The following is a 15,678-nucleotide window of genomic DNA, read 5'->3' as shown; positions in this document are numbered from 1 at the left end:
GCAGGACCCAGCTCAGATTGACCTGATCTCCTCTACAAATCTAGCTTCTACTGCCCTAGACTCTTCTGGGAAACAGTTGCTAATACTTTGCGCTTCTCGGAACCTAAGCATCAAGTACCCTGCTCTCCAACTGCCCTGCTGTCCTCCAAGAGCCAGCAATAATTATCTGCTTACCTTCAAGACCCAGATCTAATTACTATTCTTTCCTCCAGCCTCCTAGCTTCTAATGCTCTGCTCTCCTCAAAAACCCAGCTTCAAATGCCCTACTTCGCTAATGGAAATAACATCTACTGCCGTGGTCACCTTGAGGGCTCAGCTCCTACTTGCCTGATCTTCACCACGACTTAGCTCTTAATACCCTGCTCACTTCCTAGACCCAGCTCTTTCTGCCCTGCTTTTCTTAAGGACCCAAATCCTACTGCTCTATTGTTCTCCAGGAGCCATCTCCTACTACCCTGCTCTTCTCCAGGAGCCATTTCCTACTACCCTGCTGTTCTCTAAGACCCAGCTTCTACTGCCTGATCCCCTCGAAGAACCAGCTTCTACTGCCTGACCTCCTCCGAGACCCAGCTTATATACCCACCTCTCCTTTGTTCTTTGCTCCTGCTTCTCTGATCTCCACTCTTGTTCAAACACCTTGATCCTATTTTTCCTGTTCTTCTCCAAAACCATGTCCTGCTCTTTTACCTGTAAGGCTGGCTCTGCACATTTGCATTTTAGCAACGTGCGTTTTAAAGCATGATAGGGAGCAGGTATGAGTTTATTCTGAGTTGCACTCCATTGAACATATACAATAAAGAAAAACACTAATGTGCTATATTGCACAACACAAATAAGTGTTCGATGGTGTGGTGTTACCAAATATAGTGCAGGTGTACTTCTATGTGAATGCCCACAGCTTATCCACAAATTAACTTTAAAGCTCTATAATCAACAGGCTTCTTTTAAGAGTAAGAATAAACATGGAAACATTTGAAGAGTTTTCAGTCCTATTCACTGGCTGTTAATGCAAGCAAATGTATTTCATGTGCAATATACTGCATTTCCATCAAAGTAGTTTTGGGTCCTGAATGAAACATTTAAAGCTATATAGTATAGCAAAACACATTACCTTAAATGAAGAACAGTTGGACTTATCTGAACCCTTACAGGAAGGATAGAGATTTACATACATCTTCAGCAGTCTACATCTCTAGATTTACTGACTGTTTTCATATGTAATGTGGTTACTATGGTTATGGACTTTTCATCATCTTCTCAGTTTGAATTGCCTAGTTCCGTGATGCATTTGCTTTAATGTGAGGACTGCATATAAATAAAAGGAAATATAATTTATATGTAATGACCAGCATAAACAACATAAACCTTTAACTTTTATTAAAAATGATATTTACGTGCAATTGTAAAAAAATATTTGTTCTTTAAAATATGTTTCATGTAGTGGTAATTATATGTAATTAAATGAATCTTCAATTTCTAGTTCTCTAGGTTAAAGTTATAATTGTGATTTTGGTTTATTGGAGGCAATTGCACCGGAAGCCTGAAGATCAGAAATTTCTTTAGCGGAAAAGCCATTTTCAGAGAGTATTTCATATGTGTTCTCTCCAAGGAAAGGATCTCTGCCCATTGCAGGAATAGCGGGTGTTCTGGAAAGGACAGGCGCTGGCCTCGGGCTCACTTCCCCTTCATCGTTGCAGACAAAAGAACCTCGTTCTTTATTGTGAGGGTGTGCCGCTACGTTGTCAAAGGTCAGAACGGGCGTCACGCAGGCATCGGTGCCGTCAAACACCTCACACCACTGTTCTTGTGTCTTTTCCAAGAATCTTTCAGTAAATATCTTCTTCAGTTTGGGCCAATCGGTGAAGCTCATCTGACTAGGGAGGTCAGAGGGGTCAAGGTCTAGACCTGCAGGGAACCAGAGAATAGGATATACATCACCACATGATGTGCTAAATACTGCAATTATACAGGTTTACTTACATAATACCGTAGATCAAGAATTTTCAATTTTATTAATGATAACCTGTAATAAGTAAACTATAGACTGCTATTGCTGACCTCACCTTCTGAAAATGCTAGTTGCATGGTCTGTCATGCTGATCCATCGAAAATAGGAAAAAATTAGCCGCCCACTCTAATTAGCTCTTCTTGCAGTATTTTTAATAATCAGTGCACTGACTGCATATAGTAACATCTCCAACCCTTCAAAACCAGGATTGACACATTTCACAACTCCTGGCTTGCCCACAAGGATAGGGGAAGTCAGGAGTGGTGAAACACATCAAGGAATGCTGGTTTTGGGTTGGTGACATCACTGTACGCAGTCAATGCACTGATTATAAAAAAAATACTGCAGGAAGAGCTAATTGAAGTGCGGCTGATTTTTTCCTATTTTCAGGAAAGAATGGAGACAAACTGTGATGGCCGGCACTCTGGTTGTCCATGTGCAGGAGAGGCCAGTCTTCAGTGGAGCTCTGGATATGTGTGTGTTTCTATGATGATCCGCTGCTTCAATACTTTGAGTTACTATAACTTCACTAGTTTTTTTGCTCTTGTACCACAGCAGTTATTGAAACCAAAGACAGCTGGCATGTTCTAAGTTCAATGGTAGTCTTCATATTATCTTAGTACTGTTTTCCTTTAAAGGGTTAGTTCACCTTTTCCTACAAAAAGTCTATGTAGGTGGTGCCTGTAGATAAAAACAAACTGTGCAGCTTTGGCTAGAGTTGGATAATGCTCTTACCATAGGTGAAGGCCATTTACGTACCTCCTGAAGTCTGACTGAAAATCATCCTGCCTTGATACTAGGATGTTGCAAAGACACTCCCAGCTCTTACTAGTCACTCCCTCCATCACAAGAATGAGCTCTAAAACCCCTGCACATGTGGTCCACTACCTTCTCTGTTGCAACATAGCTGAACTAAAAGCAACTGTGACAGGGGACCAAGAGCACATGTAAGGGAGTTTGAATTGGTTGGGAGTGCCTTAGCAAATCCCTAGAACCAAGGCACGGATTTTTTTGGCCAGCCTTCAGAGGTACATAAATGGTCAATACCTATAGTTAGTACATTATTTTGTTTTAGTCAAAGCTGCACAGTTTGTTTTAATCTACAGGCACCCCTTACCTCCATAGGCAGTTTTTTTGGTAAAGTTAGACTAGCCCATTAATTCCTTTTATTAAAGAAGAACTAGTCTTAAATTAAAAAAACGTGAGCAGACAGGCTCTTTGTTGCAGATGAGACATTGTCTCTTCTGCAATAAAATAAACCTGCCTTCTGTCTTCTTTAAAATGTACACTGGGCAGTGTGCCAAAAAGAATGAACTCCTGTGCATGCATGGTACGGATGTCATGCCATGTTGCCCAATAAAGATGGTCAAAGACCAACTCCAGGAAGGCTGGAAGTGGGACTTCAGGGACGTCAGACAGTTGAAACAGAGGTAAGTTCTGCAGACTTTAGTTGCTTTCCAAGTACCCCCAGTTATGGGATATCAAAGATCAAGTACCCCTTAACATAGAAACATTGATCACCAGTAACTAGCTAGTTATCTTCAAATGGTTCCCAAACAATCTATTACAATTGATTCACAAATTCTTAACACAAGAGGGGGGTATTTGTTTCAGCTTTGTTCAAATGTTCAGCTTTCGTTCAAACATTCAGAGAAAAAAATTGTTCCTCAGAACATTCTTTCTTGTCATCATTGCGTTAACTAACTTCGTTCAAAAGCCCTTAAAATTTCATTCAGACTTGCTGTTTGATGGAATCCAAGAAGTAAAACAGGTTGCATTGCAGTATGTACAATACAAACAAAACAAAAATCATATTCACAGAAAAAAACAATAATTTGACACCACCAACCATTAGAAAATCAAATAAATTTAGACTGAATCCTAAAATTAATAACAACTGATAATATACTAATAAAACAAATGCTAGATCTAAAACTAATAATAATAAGCAAAACTAATATTACTAAGCCAAAACTAATACTAAAGCAAATGAAAAAATCAGACTCGTGTATTTATTCTGAATGGAGCGTATTTCACCATTTCTACTAAGAAAATAGACACAAATACAAAACACTAACATTTACTATATACATAATGCATACATGACTTACACTGCATGTAAACATGGGTTCAGCATGGATTACAAGTGAATACATGAATACTACAGACTCGGAACTACTACATATGACTGACTGAGACAGTCGAAAATGTATTTGTATTGGGTTTTTTTTTCTCCTTTTCCAACAATGTTCCATCTGATAAAGCAGAGGAACTTCTGAGCTTCAGCCAAAGAATCTTAAGCTTTTAGATCCATAAGAAAAACCATAAAGCATGCTCAATTTAGCTATTAAATAGAGCAAGAAGACCATGCTATGTGTCACACGATAAGCCTTTTGTCTCAGGGGGAGGCTATTACAGAGTAGACTAAACGTGTGCTGTTCCAAATAGATAAAGATGAAGCATAAACTGTAAAGGTCAGTTCAAGCTGTCTGGTAATTTTGTTGACATGTATTTTCTGTATAATTGTTCGGTTGTTTCGTAAAAGATCACAACTGGATTTCACGGAAACATACCAGGAACCATAAAAGTCAGCGGGAAGGCAGAATCTAATAATCAAGCTTTCTAGTAGAGGGTTGGGTAACAGCACTTATAGGTTTAAAGGAAGGTTGCATCTTTGATAATAAAATTGATACAACATACAGTTGTGTTCAAAATAATAGCAGTGTGTTGAAAAAAGTGAATAAAGCTCAAAATCCTTCTAAAAGCTTTTATTTCCATACACACAAATGCATTGGGAACACTACACATTCTATTCCAAATCAAAACATGAAGAAAAATATATCAAATTTGTGTTGTTCCTCTAAAAAAATTGAAGAAAAGTGAATGTTAGACTGTTCAAAAAATAGCAGTGTTTGTATTCTTCTTTACAAACTCAAACATTCACTATATAAACTGAAAAATGTTTGAAGATTTTGCTTTCCTTTGAATCACTTAATGAATATTTAGTTGTATAAGCACTGTTTCTGAGAACTGCTGTACATCTGTGTTGCATGGAGTCAACCAACTTCTGACACCTGGATGATTGGACTACATTCCACAGTTCTTTATTTCTTGGTTTTGCCTCAGAAACTGCATTTTTGGTGTCACCCCACAAGTTTTCTATTAGATTAAGATCCGGGGATTGGGCTGGCCACTCCGTAACGTCAATCTTGTTGGTCTGGAACCAAGATGTTGCACGTTTACTGGTGTGTTTGGGGTCGTTGTCTTGTTGGAACACCCATTTCAAGGGCATTTCCTCTTCAGCATAAGGCAGCATGACCTCTTCAAGTATTCTGATGTATTCAAACTGATCCATGATCCCTGGTATGCGATAAATAGGCCCAACACCGTAGTATGAGAAACATCCCCATATCATGATGCTTGCGCCACCATGCTTCACTGTCTTCACAGTGTACTGTGGCTTGAATTTAGTGCTTGGGGGTCGTCTGACAAACTGTCTCCGGCCACTAGACCCAAAAAGAACAATCTTACTTTCATCAGTCCACAAAATGTTGCACCATTTCTCTTTAGGCCAGTCAATATGCTCTTTGGCAAATTGTAACCTCTTCAGCACGTCTTTTGCGGGGGCTTCTTGCAGATAGCTTGGCTTCACATAGGCGTCTTCTAATTGTAACAGTACTCACAGGTAACTTTAGACCTTCTTTGATCTTCCTGGAGCTGATTGTTGGCTGAGTCCTTGCCATTTTGGCTATTCTTCTATCCATTCGAATGGTAGTTTTTCGCTTTCTTCCATGTCTTTCAGGTTTTGGTTGCCATTTTAAAGCATTTGCGATCATTTTAGCTGAGCAGCCTATCATTTTCTGCACTTCTTTATATGTTTTCCCCTCTCCAATCAACTTTTTAATCAAGGTACGCTGTTCTTCTGAACAATGTCTGGAACGACCCATTTTCCTCAGAATTTCAGAGAGAAATGCACTGTAACAGCATGTACATTTGCTGCCTTCCTTCCTTAAATAAGGGCAATAATTGCCACCTGTTTTTCAAAGAATGAATGACCTCACTAATAGAACTCCACACTGCAATTATTTTGAACATGCCCCTTTCAATTAGTGATTCAATTACACAGAATCAGCAGCATGCATGTCATGACTGTTGGGTCTGTTGGATTTCTATTACTCTACTACACCTGCTAGTAAATTATTTGCCATGTAGAAATATAATTTTTACCAAAAACAGTGATCAGGGTAGTGATGTCTGACTGCTATTATTTTGAACACAACTGTATATAATTGCTAATTTGCCACACAACCCATTTTGTAATTTAATGTTGTTTATAATAGCATTTTCATTTTAACCTTCACCCAGCAATGATATTGAAGAACAGGCAAAACAATTCAGATGTTGCTTCTTTGCAACCATAGAAAAATGTTTTGTTCAGAGCTCCTGTAAAAATCTAATTCCTGCCTAGAAAGTCAGATTTCAGATATACAATATCCATCTCTGTCCTCGAAGCTGAACTCCAAGAAAACCACTAAATATATGGATGTTCAGCATTGATAATACCTGCAATGTAGATAATATCTGTAACATCTGGCTATGGAGGATCAGGTGACAGTGTTAGTGGTTGGCTCACATGTGGGTGGAGAGAAAGCAATCCCTATGTGAACTCTTATAGAAATTCTAGCAGAGTTCACAAAGGCTGTTTTTCCACCCAGCAAGTAAATAGAGAAGCAGGGGATGGAAGGAAAATACACTATATTGCCAAAAGTATTGGGACACTCTCCAAATAATTGGATTCAGGTGTTCCAATCACCTCCATGGCCACAGCTGTATAAAATCAAGCACCTAGGCATGCAGACTGCTTCTACAAATATTTGTGAAAAAATGGGTCGCTCTCAGGAGCTCAGTGACTCCAAGCGTGGTACCGTGATAGGTTGTCACCTGTGCAATAAGTCCATCCGTGACATTTCCTTGCTACTAAATATTCCATGGTCAACTGTTAGTGGTATTATAACAAAGTGGAAGCAACTGGGAACAACAGCAACTCAGCCATGAAGTGGCAGGCCAAGTAAAATGACAGAGTGGGGTCAGCACATGCTGAAGCGCACAGTGCGCAGAAGTTGCTAACTGTCTGCAGAGTCAATAGCTAAAGACCTCCAAACTCCATGTTACCTTCAGGTTAGCACAACAGTGCGTAGAGGGCTTTATGGAATGGGTTTCCATGGCTGAGCAGCTGCATCCAAGCCTTACATCACCAATTACAATGCAAAGTGTCGGACACAGTGGTGTAAAGCATGCCGCCACTGGAATCTAGAGCAGTGTAGACGTGTTCTCTGGAGTGACGAATCATGCTTCTCTGTCTGGTAATCTGATGGACGTGTCTGGGTTTGATGGTTGCCAGGAGAACGGTACTTGCCTGACTGCATTGTGCCAAGTGTAAAGTTTGATGGAGGGGGGATTATGGTGTGGGGTTGTTTTTCAGGGGTTGGGCTTGGCCCCTTAGTTCCAGTGAAGGGACTCTGAAGGCGTCAGCATGCCAAGACATTTTGGAAAATTTCATGCTCCCAACTTTGTGGGAACATTTTGGGAATGGCCCCTTCCTGTTCCACCATGACTGCGCACCAGTGCACAAAGCAAGGTCCATAAAGTCATGGATGAGCGAGTTTGGGGTGGAGGAACTTGACTGGCCTGCACAGAGTCCTGACCTCAACAGATAGAACACCTTTGGGATGAATTAGAGCGGAGACTGTGAGCCAGGCCGTCTCGTCCGACATCAGTGCCTGACCTCACAAATGTGCTTCTAGAAGAATGGTCAAACATTCCCATAGACACACTCCTAAACCTTGTGGACAGTCTTTCCAAAAGAGTTGAAGCTGTTATAGCTGCAAAGGGCAGGACAATTCAATATTGAACCCTACGGACTGGGATGCCGTTAATGTTCATGTGTGTGTAAAGGCAGGCGTCCTAATACTTTTGGCAATATAGTGTATGTCTTGCTTTGGAGGTGTGATTAAATTGGTTTCATTGGCTGAGACACAGCAGCAGGAGCCGTTGGCCAGTGAGGTGGGAGCAGGGGCAGGGATTAAGGTCTGGGGAGTTTCCTGGCCATGGACCCAACATTTCAATGTTTTGTTCCCCAAGCAACTTAGTTGTCACTTTTGCCTTATGGCAAGGTGCTCCATCATGCTGGAAAAGGCATTGTTCTTCACCAAACTGTTCTTGGATGGTTGGAAGAAGTTACACTTGAAGAATGTTTTTGTGCCATTCTTAATTCATGGCTGTGTTCTTAGGCACATTTGTGAGTGAGCCCACTCCCTTGGCTGAGAAAGCAACCCCACACATGAATGGTCTCCGGATGCCTTACTGTTGGCATGACACAGGACTGATGGCAGCGGGAGGGGGGGGGCTGGTACCATATTTTGACAGGTACCAGCACCCACTATCTAGGCGATTGAAGCAGAAGTTCAACCCACCCTCCTTGCCCCACAGTCTCATGGGACACATCACAGGTCCCTGGAGACAGCGGGACTATTAACAGGGTGCAGCGTGCCTCATGCATGCACAGTGGGCTGTGAAACCGCAAAAAGTCTGGTAAAGACCAGCAAAGAGCCAATTTGGGTGAGGACATCGCTGGATCCTGGGACAGGTGTGTGTATTTTAAAAGTCAAGATCTACAGTATATGTAGCTGCTGCCTTTTTGTTTACAGGGTGAAGATCCTTTTTAACAAGGGCCTCATAGTGGTTTTAGCAGCCGTGCAGTTGTGGGTGTCTACACACACCCGCACTTGCATGGCTGTCAAATTGGCACCAGCAGCTGTGTCCATGAAGCCACTTCATCCCAATAGACATGAAATGAGACTGCCTGCTAGTGGATGCATGGAACACCTGTGTATCCCATACAAAGACAGTCCTTCACATGAATGTACGCAGAAGTACACCCATGTAAAAGAGTCAGTAGACAATTCAAAATCTTGATCTTTGGGCAGTCCAACCAAATAAAGTTTGTGGGTACCAACCTATTTACACCCCCTGAAGCACAGCTCATGCTCCTTACCGAATGGCTCTGGTTCTGACTCAGCAGGGGGTGTGTAGGACCTCTGCAAAGAGATCACTGCTTCCCCACAAAAGCAATGCCATTGTCTTTTTGTAAGGGGAAGTAAAAGAATCAAGTATTTTACGAGGTATATTTACTGTGCATCTGTTTATCTGGAAAATATTGTGCACACGGTAGCTGATACTGCTGTCAAATATGAAAACCTCAGCCATCAACATGTAACCGCACACGTGAGGCTGATATCAAATCACACTCGGTATGTAAATAGCAGTGTACTGCCACAAGTTTGCCTATTATACCTAAATGACTAGATCCAGCCACTATTCATTGCGCACAGCCTAGACCCATTCATATGGGATAATCAGTGTTCATTCATGGAAAGAGAGCTGACAGATATAGGAAAGAAAGGCCTCTAATCTTACATAACAGAAAATGTCTCTCCCTCAAAGAATACCGTGCATGGATTCAAGAATAGCTTTTGTCTGTACACAAAGGAAGGAGCCATTTTATGGAAAGAAAATATTATACAGAAAAGAAACAAAAGCAAACATTTTACAGCAAATTTAAAGATACAAAAAATTAAATACGGTTTGGTTTGGAATATTTTCAGAATTTGCCACATAAATGGAGACCTTAAAGCCCAACTGAACTTTCAGTTTCAACCAGTTAATGGATCAGTTCACCTTTTGTAACATGTTACACTCGTATTCAGGGTTTACGATTTTAGTCTGCAGCAGCCCCAGCACCCCCTGATCTCCCGTTTATATTTACAATTTATTCAATAATTCTATGAATGGGAAAACTACAAGTACCAACATCCTTTGCAGCTGATGGCTTGTCATTCTCAATGAACTACCAGGGAGCTGTTGAGCATACGAGGTAAGAGCAGGCAGACACACTGACAGTCTGCAAGAGCCTGAGATTGCACCTGCGATCTGCTGATCGCAGGTGCAATGCTTTGCAGGCTCCTAGTTAAAAAAGAAATGCATAATAATAATAATAATAATAAATGCACATTTTTTTACCTGCAAAAAAAGATGTGCATTTATTATTTTTATTTTTTACAAAAGCGAACATATCCTTTAAATACATTCCAAGTGCATCAGACAAAACGGATTCAATGTCTTGGTTTTAAAAAAAAAAAAAAAATAGCCACAGCTTAAAGAGAAAAGCTCATCTCCAAGAGCAGGCAGATACACTGACAGTCTGCAAGAGACTGAGATTGCACCTGCGATCTGCTGATCGCGGGTGCAATGCTTTGCAGGCTCCTAGTTAAAAAAGAAATACATAATAATAATAATAATAATAATAATAAATGCACATTTTTTTACCTGCAAAAAAAGATGTGCATTTATTATTTTTATTTTTTACAAAAGTGAACATATCCTTTAAATACATTCCAAGTGCATCAGACAAAACGGATTCAATGTCTTGGTTTAAAAAAAAAAAAAAAATAGCCACAGCTTAAAGAGAAAAGCCCGTCCCCGTTATTTTGATGCATCTGGAATGTTTTAAGCAAATTTAAAAAACGGAGGCTTTATAAATCACGAGGATCTTCAAAACCACAGAGCAATAATATAGACTTCTGCTTCATAACTTGCTTTCTCCTATGCAGATGTTTGATACTTGACAATTTGATGTCTGATAATTGCTGTACTTTCAGCCTGAATCTCCTCCCTGTTCTAATGAAAATGTATATGATTGCTTGTAGCTGTCTAGATAGAGGAACTGTGGGGAGATCTGGTGTACATGCTCTGATGTACTGTTATGTCTTTATATGATGCTTTCTTTCATAAATATATGAGAATCAAAAAGTTGACTGCACTACCTATTATTTACAGAGTATTATTTCTTGGTCTTTCTTGAGGAAACCCAATCTATGGTTCTAGCAGCCTTACTTATGTAATTAACCCCTTATGCATGAATGTTGTGATTTGGGTGTGCATTAGCTCACCTTTTGTTACAAACTAACTCACAACACCCTCCCGACATCCCTAGTTCCTGCTGCACTTACCTCCTTGGATGGTTATTTTTCTTTTCTTTAATTCTTTATTTACAAGTGTTCAAGGCATATAAGAATAAGTGGGCCCCAAAACAACAAGCAGTATGGGCAATGAACACGTTACACATACAAGACATCAATGGCACATTATGCTAGCACAGAGGTGCTAGTATAATAGAGAGGTACAAAAGGTAGAAAATGCATATATACAAACTCTCATGGGGGGGAATGGTAGGGTGTAAATAAAAGTATGCATGTGGCCCACTTAAAGCCAGCCCAAGGCTGTTTGAGTTGTGGGCATCACTACAAAAGGGCCAACATTGAGACCGTTGGGAACCCAACTAAATAAAAACTACATTTTGTGGGGCTGTTCCTCTCTATGGTGTGCCTCAGCCAAAAAAATCAATCAGTTGAACTTCATTTAATTTGATAAACCAAGTCTTAATGGGAGGGGGTGTAGTTAGTTTTCAGAATAGTGGAATACATACCTTTGCAGCATTGAGTAAATTAAGTAAAAGGGAACATTGATAACGCTTCAGCAACACAGGGATCAAGTGCAGTAAGATGGCAGCTGCGTCAACCAGCATCTGGACACCAGGAAACTTCAGAATCCAGCGTTTGGTTTGTGCCCAGAAATCTTTAAAACCCTCACAGGACCAGAAAATGTGGAGCATAGAGCCCACCTCCTGTTGACATCTCCAGCGAAGCGGTGAGCTCTCAGGGAACAATTGATGTAAGGCTTTAGGGACTCTACACCAGGGGTCCTTAAACTACGGCCCGCCGGGCCAGTAAAAAAACAAACAAAAAAAAAACAAAAAAAATTATGGCTCTGGCCGATAAACAGGTAGGCTGCTCGCTGGGTCTTCGCAGCCTGCAAGCCCCAGATTTCACCTGCTGCAGCCAGAGGAGCAACAGGACAGGAAAGGAGGAGAGCACACCAGGCACCAGGTACAGTGCATTGCGGTGTCCAGTGTATCAGAGTACAGTGCACTTCGGTGTCCAGTGCGTTACAGTGTACAGTGCATTGCAGTGTCCAGTGGGTTAGAGTGTACAGTGCATTGTGGTGTCCAGTGCTTTACAGTGTATAGAGGTGTCCAGTGCGTTACAGTGTACAGTGCATTTAGTTGTCAAGTGCGTTACAGTGTACAGTGCATTGTGGTGTCCAGTGCGTTACAGTGTACAGTGCATTGCGGTGCCAAGTGCGTTACAATGTACAGTGCATTTTGCTGTCAAGTGCGTTACAGTGTACAATGCATTGTGGTGTCCAGAATGTTACAGTGTATTGCGGTGTCCAGTGCGTTGCAGTGTACAGTGCATTTTAAATGTTGTATTGTTTTTTCCTTTTTTGTTTGCACTACAAATGTGATATGTGTGGTGTGCATAGCAATTTTTTCATATTTTTTTCAAACTATAGTCCAGCCCCCCAACACTGTGAAGGTCCGTGAACTGGCCCCGTTTAAAAAGTCTGAGGACCCCTGCTCTATACCATCTAGTTAGAATTGTGTTTCCAGTCTTTTGAATCTCACAAGAAATGGATGCCTTGTGACCTTGTTGCATGCCTGATGAAGGGGTTCTGCAAGGCTCCAAAACATAGCTTTTGCTGTAACAATGTGATCGCTTAACAAAGCTTTGGATCCACATTGGAGATCTACGGTGTGCTGGTGACATTCTTCTCTTCTGGCTGTTCTCGGTTCCAGCCGAGCGTCACTGCAGCACCTGCTTACACATACAGCCATCTCTTAACACAGGAACATGTGCGCTGGGATTGTGCATTTGTATAATCCTGTCTCTTTGCTGATCAGTAAAGGTAACACCCAGATAACATTCCCATTTGAGGAGGTACTCTGGAAGAGAGAACACTGCGATCAAGAATATACAATATGACTGAGAAAGTCCATGTGGGATCACCTCCTCTTTTCAAACTCTGTAGGAGTCGGAAGAGATAGGAATCTTCCCCAGTGGTGGGGATGATTATCTTTCACTGCCCATGCTAGCTGATGTAGCAGTCCAGGCATTTGAAATCTGCACTCCTCAGTACCCTTTTTTCTTACGGGACAGCTCAGAGCAATTCTTATTGGTCAGCACGGTCATGTGCTGGTGCTGACCAATGCCTGCTCACAACCATGATGCTACAAAGCCTCTGGGCTTTGTACTGCATTTCTCACATGCACAGACCGCCACACCAGCTGTGTGAGCAGTAGAAGATAACCAAAGGAGGAGGGAAGTGCAGCAGGGACCGGGGAGTGGAAAGGATGTAGTGCGTTAGTTCACCTTTTCATGTTTTGAGACAGGTGAATTAAATTAAAAATAAAGATAAAGCTTTCCTTTTCCATTTTGAAAAGCAGGTTTATAACCCATCAGTTTTTTGCCATTGGGGAGCTCCCTCTTCACTTTTTGTCCCATGGCTGCAACAGGAAATAAACAGAGATAATAAAAAATAATAAATCCCCCCAAAATGTGACCAGGAACTATTTCACATTGGGATATCCCCCCTCTATTTCTACTATGGTGACCAATGAAAAGCTTAGACTCTTTCACTTATAGTGATATTGGTCACAGGACAAATAGAGTCAATCTCCCTTTCTTTCCACTCCATCCAAAACTACAAAAAAAAAAAGTTTCCATTCAGTTATACTTTAAGTGATTTAACCCCTTAAAGTTTGTATGTACAGCATTTTTTGTTTAGTAAAGGCACATTAATACACTGCAGAGGTCTAAGCTTTCTTGCTTCTAATGAAAAGAACCTTAAAAAGACAAAATCAAAACAGAAGCACACACTATAGAGGGATATGTTTTGTTCATATTTTATGTCTGAGGTTTTTACAACCACTTTATGAAGCCTTTCTCAACCATTTTACCCTAAGGAAACCCTAGAAATAATTGTCAGATCTCAGCAGCTGCCTGCTAAAACCACTCCATCAGAGGTCGGTGGAAAGGATGCCCCCCTATAAAGTGGTAGTCAGACTGCCACTCTCACAGACAGCTACAAAGGAGCATTGGTGCCGTGCTGCTGGCTCTGCTACGTGGCCCTCAAACTACCCAGGAATCATCAAATGGGAGGTCAATCAGCTTCATCTCAAGGACACCCTGGCAAACTCTGAAAGAACCTTAGGGCTTCATGGAATCCTGGTTGAGAATGTCCTTCTTATGGGGTAGGAAGCTCAAGTCTAAAAAGTTTATTGTGCACTGTGAATGTTTATTCTAAATCAGAAATTACTGCTTGGTGATGCCAGGATCCATCTGACAGCCCTAAAATTTCATTAAAATCCAAGTCAGCAATGCAATGACAGCTGCCATATTTGTTCCCTCAGCAATTCCTAATATTTTTCATCAGCTGCACAGAAACTGCCATATTTGTCACTTAGCTGTGCAGTTGCTCTGCGTTAGGAGTCATCAAAGGTGAAAAAGGTAACGGCATGACAGTAGATTTCTTTTACAGGATTACTAAACAGAAAATAAGAGTTTGAAAACATTGCTCTACCATATCGCCTTCAGTTTATTGAAATGATATTTATGCAGTTTCTAAGATTTAATCATATCTTCTGTGCTGAGAAACCTCTGAAACCTTTAGGTATGCACACATATACAATCATTTACTGATGTTTATACGCAGAATCTTGCTGGCAGAAAGATTCTGAGTAAAAAATACAAGTTATGTTCCATAAAGAGCTCACATTTTTACATGTACAGTTGCATAAACATGCATATGCATATAACTGCACAAAATATTGCTTCATCCGCTTCTGACTGCCAGTGCTGCAATCTACATGTATAAGCTCGAATATAATTGCATATACTTGTAAACTACTACACTGAACTTAACATTTTTGTTTTTTCTTTTTTACGACTATGAATGCATTATGGATCTATAAGCAGCTAAATCACTTGCTCAATGCTTCACATGGGAAGGGAAAGAAAGAAAGAAAGGAAAGAAAGGAAAGAAAGAAAGGAAAGAAAGAAAGGAAAGAAAGAAAGGAAAGAAAGAAAGGAAAGAAAGAAAGGAAAGAAAGAAAGAAAGGAAAGAAAGAAAGGAAAGAAAGAAAGGAAAGAAAGGAAAGAAAGGAAAGAAAGGAAAGAAAAGAAAGAAAAGAAAGAAAAGAAAGAAAGAAAAGAAAGAAAAGAAAGAAAAGAAAGAAAAGAAAGAAAAGAAAGAAAAGAAAGAAAAGAAAGAAAAGAAAGAAAGAAAGAAAGGAAAGAAAAGAAAGAAAAGAAAGGAAAGAAAGGAAGGAAAGAAAGGAAGGAAAGGAAGGAAAGAAAGGAAGGAGAGGAAAGAAAGGAAAGGAAGGAGAGGAAGCAAAGAAAGGAAGCAAAGAAAGGAAGGAAAGGAAGGAAAGGGAGGAAAGGAGAGGAAGGAAAGGGAAGGGAAGGGAAGGGAAGGGAAGGGAAGGAAAGGAGGGAAGGAAGGAGGGAAGGAGGGAAGGAAGGAAGGAAGGAAGGAAGGAAGGAAGGAAGGAAGGAAGGAAGGAAGGAAGGAAGGAAAGAAGGAAAGAAGGAAAGAAGGAAAGAAGGAAAGAAGGAAAGAAGGAAAGAAGGAAAGAAGGAAAGAAGGAAAGAAAGAAGGAAAGAAGGAAAGAAGGAAAGAAAGAAAGAAAGAAAGAAAGAAAGAAAGAAAGA

The 15,678-nt window shown here is 40.7% G+C and overlaps 1 protein-coding gene across 1 annotated transcript in view; it reads right to left on the bottom strand.

Moving 5' to 3' along the window:
- Positions 1-1,360: 1,360 nt before the first annotated feature.
- Positions 1,361-15,678, bottom strand: part of AMACR (alpha-methylacyl-CoA racemase) — a 71,189-nt gene continuing 56,871 nt past the window's right edge. Inside the window, exon 6 of the mRNA XM_089689450.1 lies at positions 1,361-1,905. Coding sequence (XP_089545576.1) covers positions 1,496-1,905 — 410 coding nt within the window. The 3' untranslated portion in view covers positions 1,361-1,495. The remainder of the gene's footprint in view (positions 1,906-15,678) is intronic.

Source organism: Staurois parvus, unplaced genomic scaffold (assembly GCF_062004578.1).
Source record: "Staurois parvus isolate SC_StPar_1 unplaced genomic scaffold, SC_StPar_1.0 ptg000475l, whole genome shotgun sequence".
Classification (NCBI taxonomy): Eukaryota; Metazoa; Chordata; class Amphibia; order Anura; family Ranidae; genus Staurois; species Staurois parvus.
This window is presented reverse-complemented; position numbering and strand designations above follow the sequence as displayed.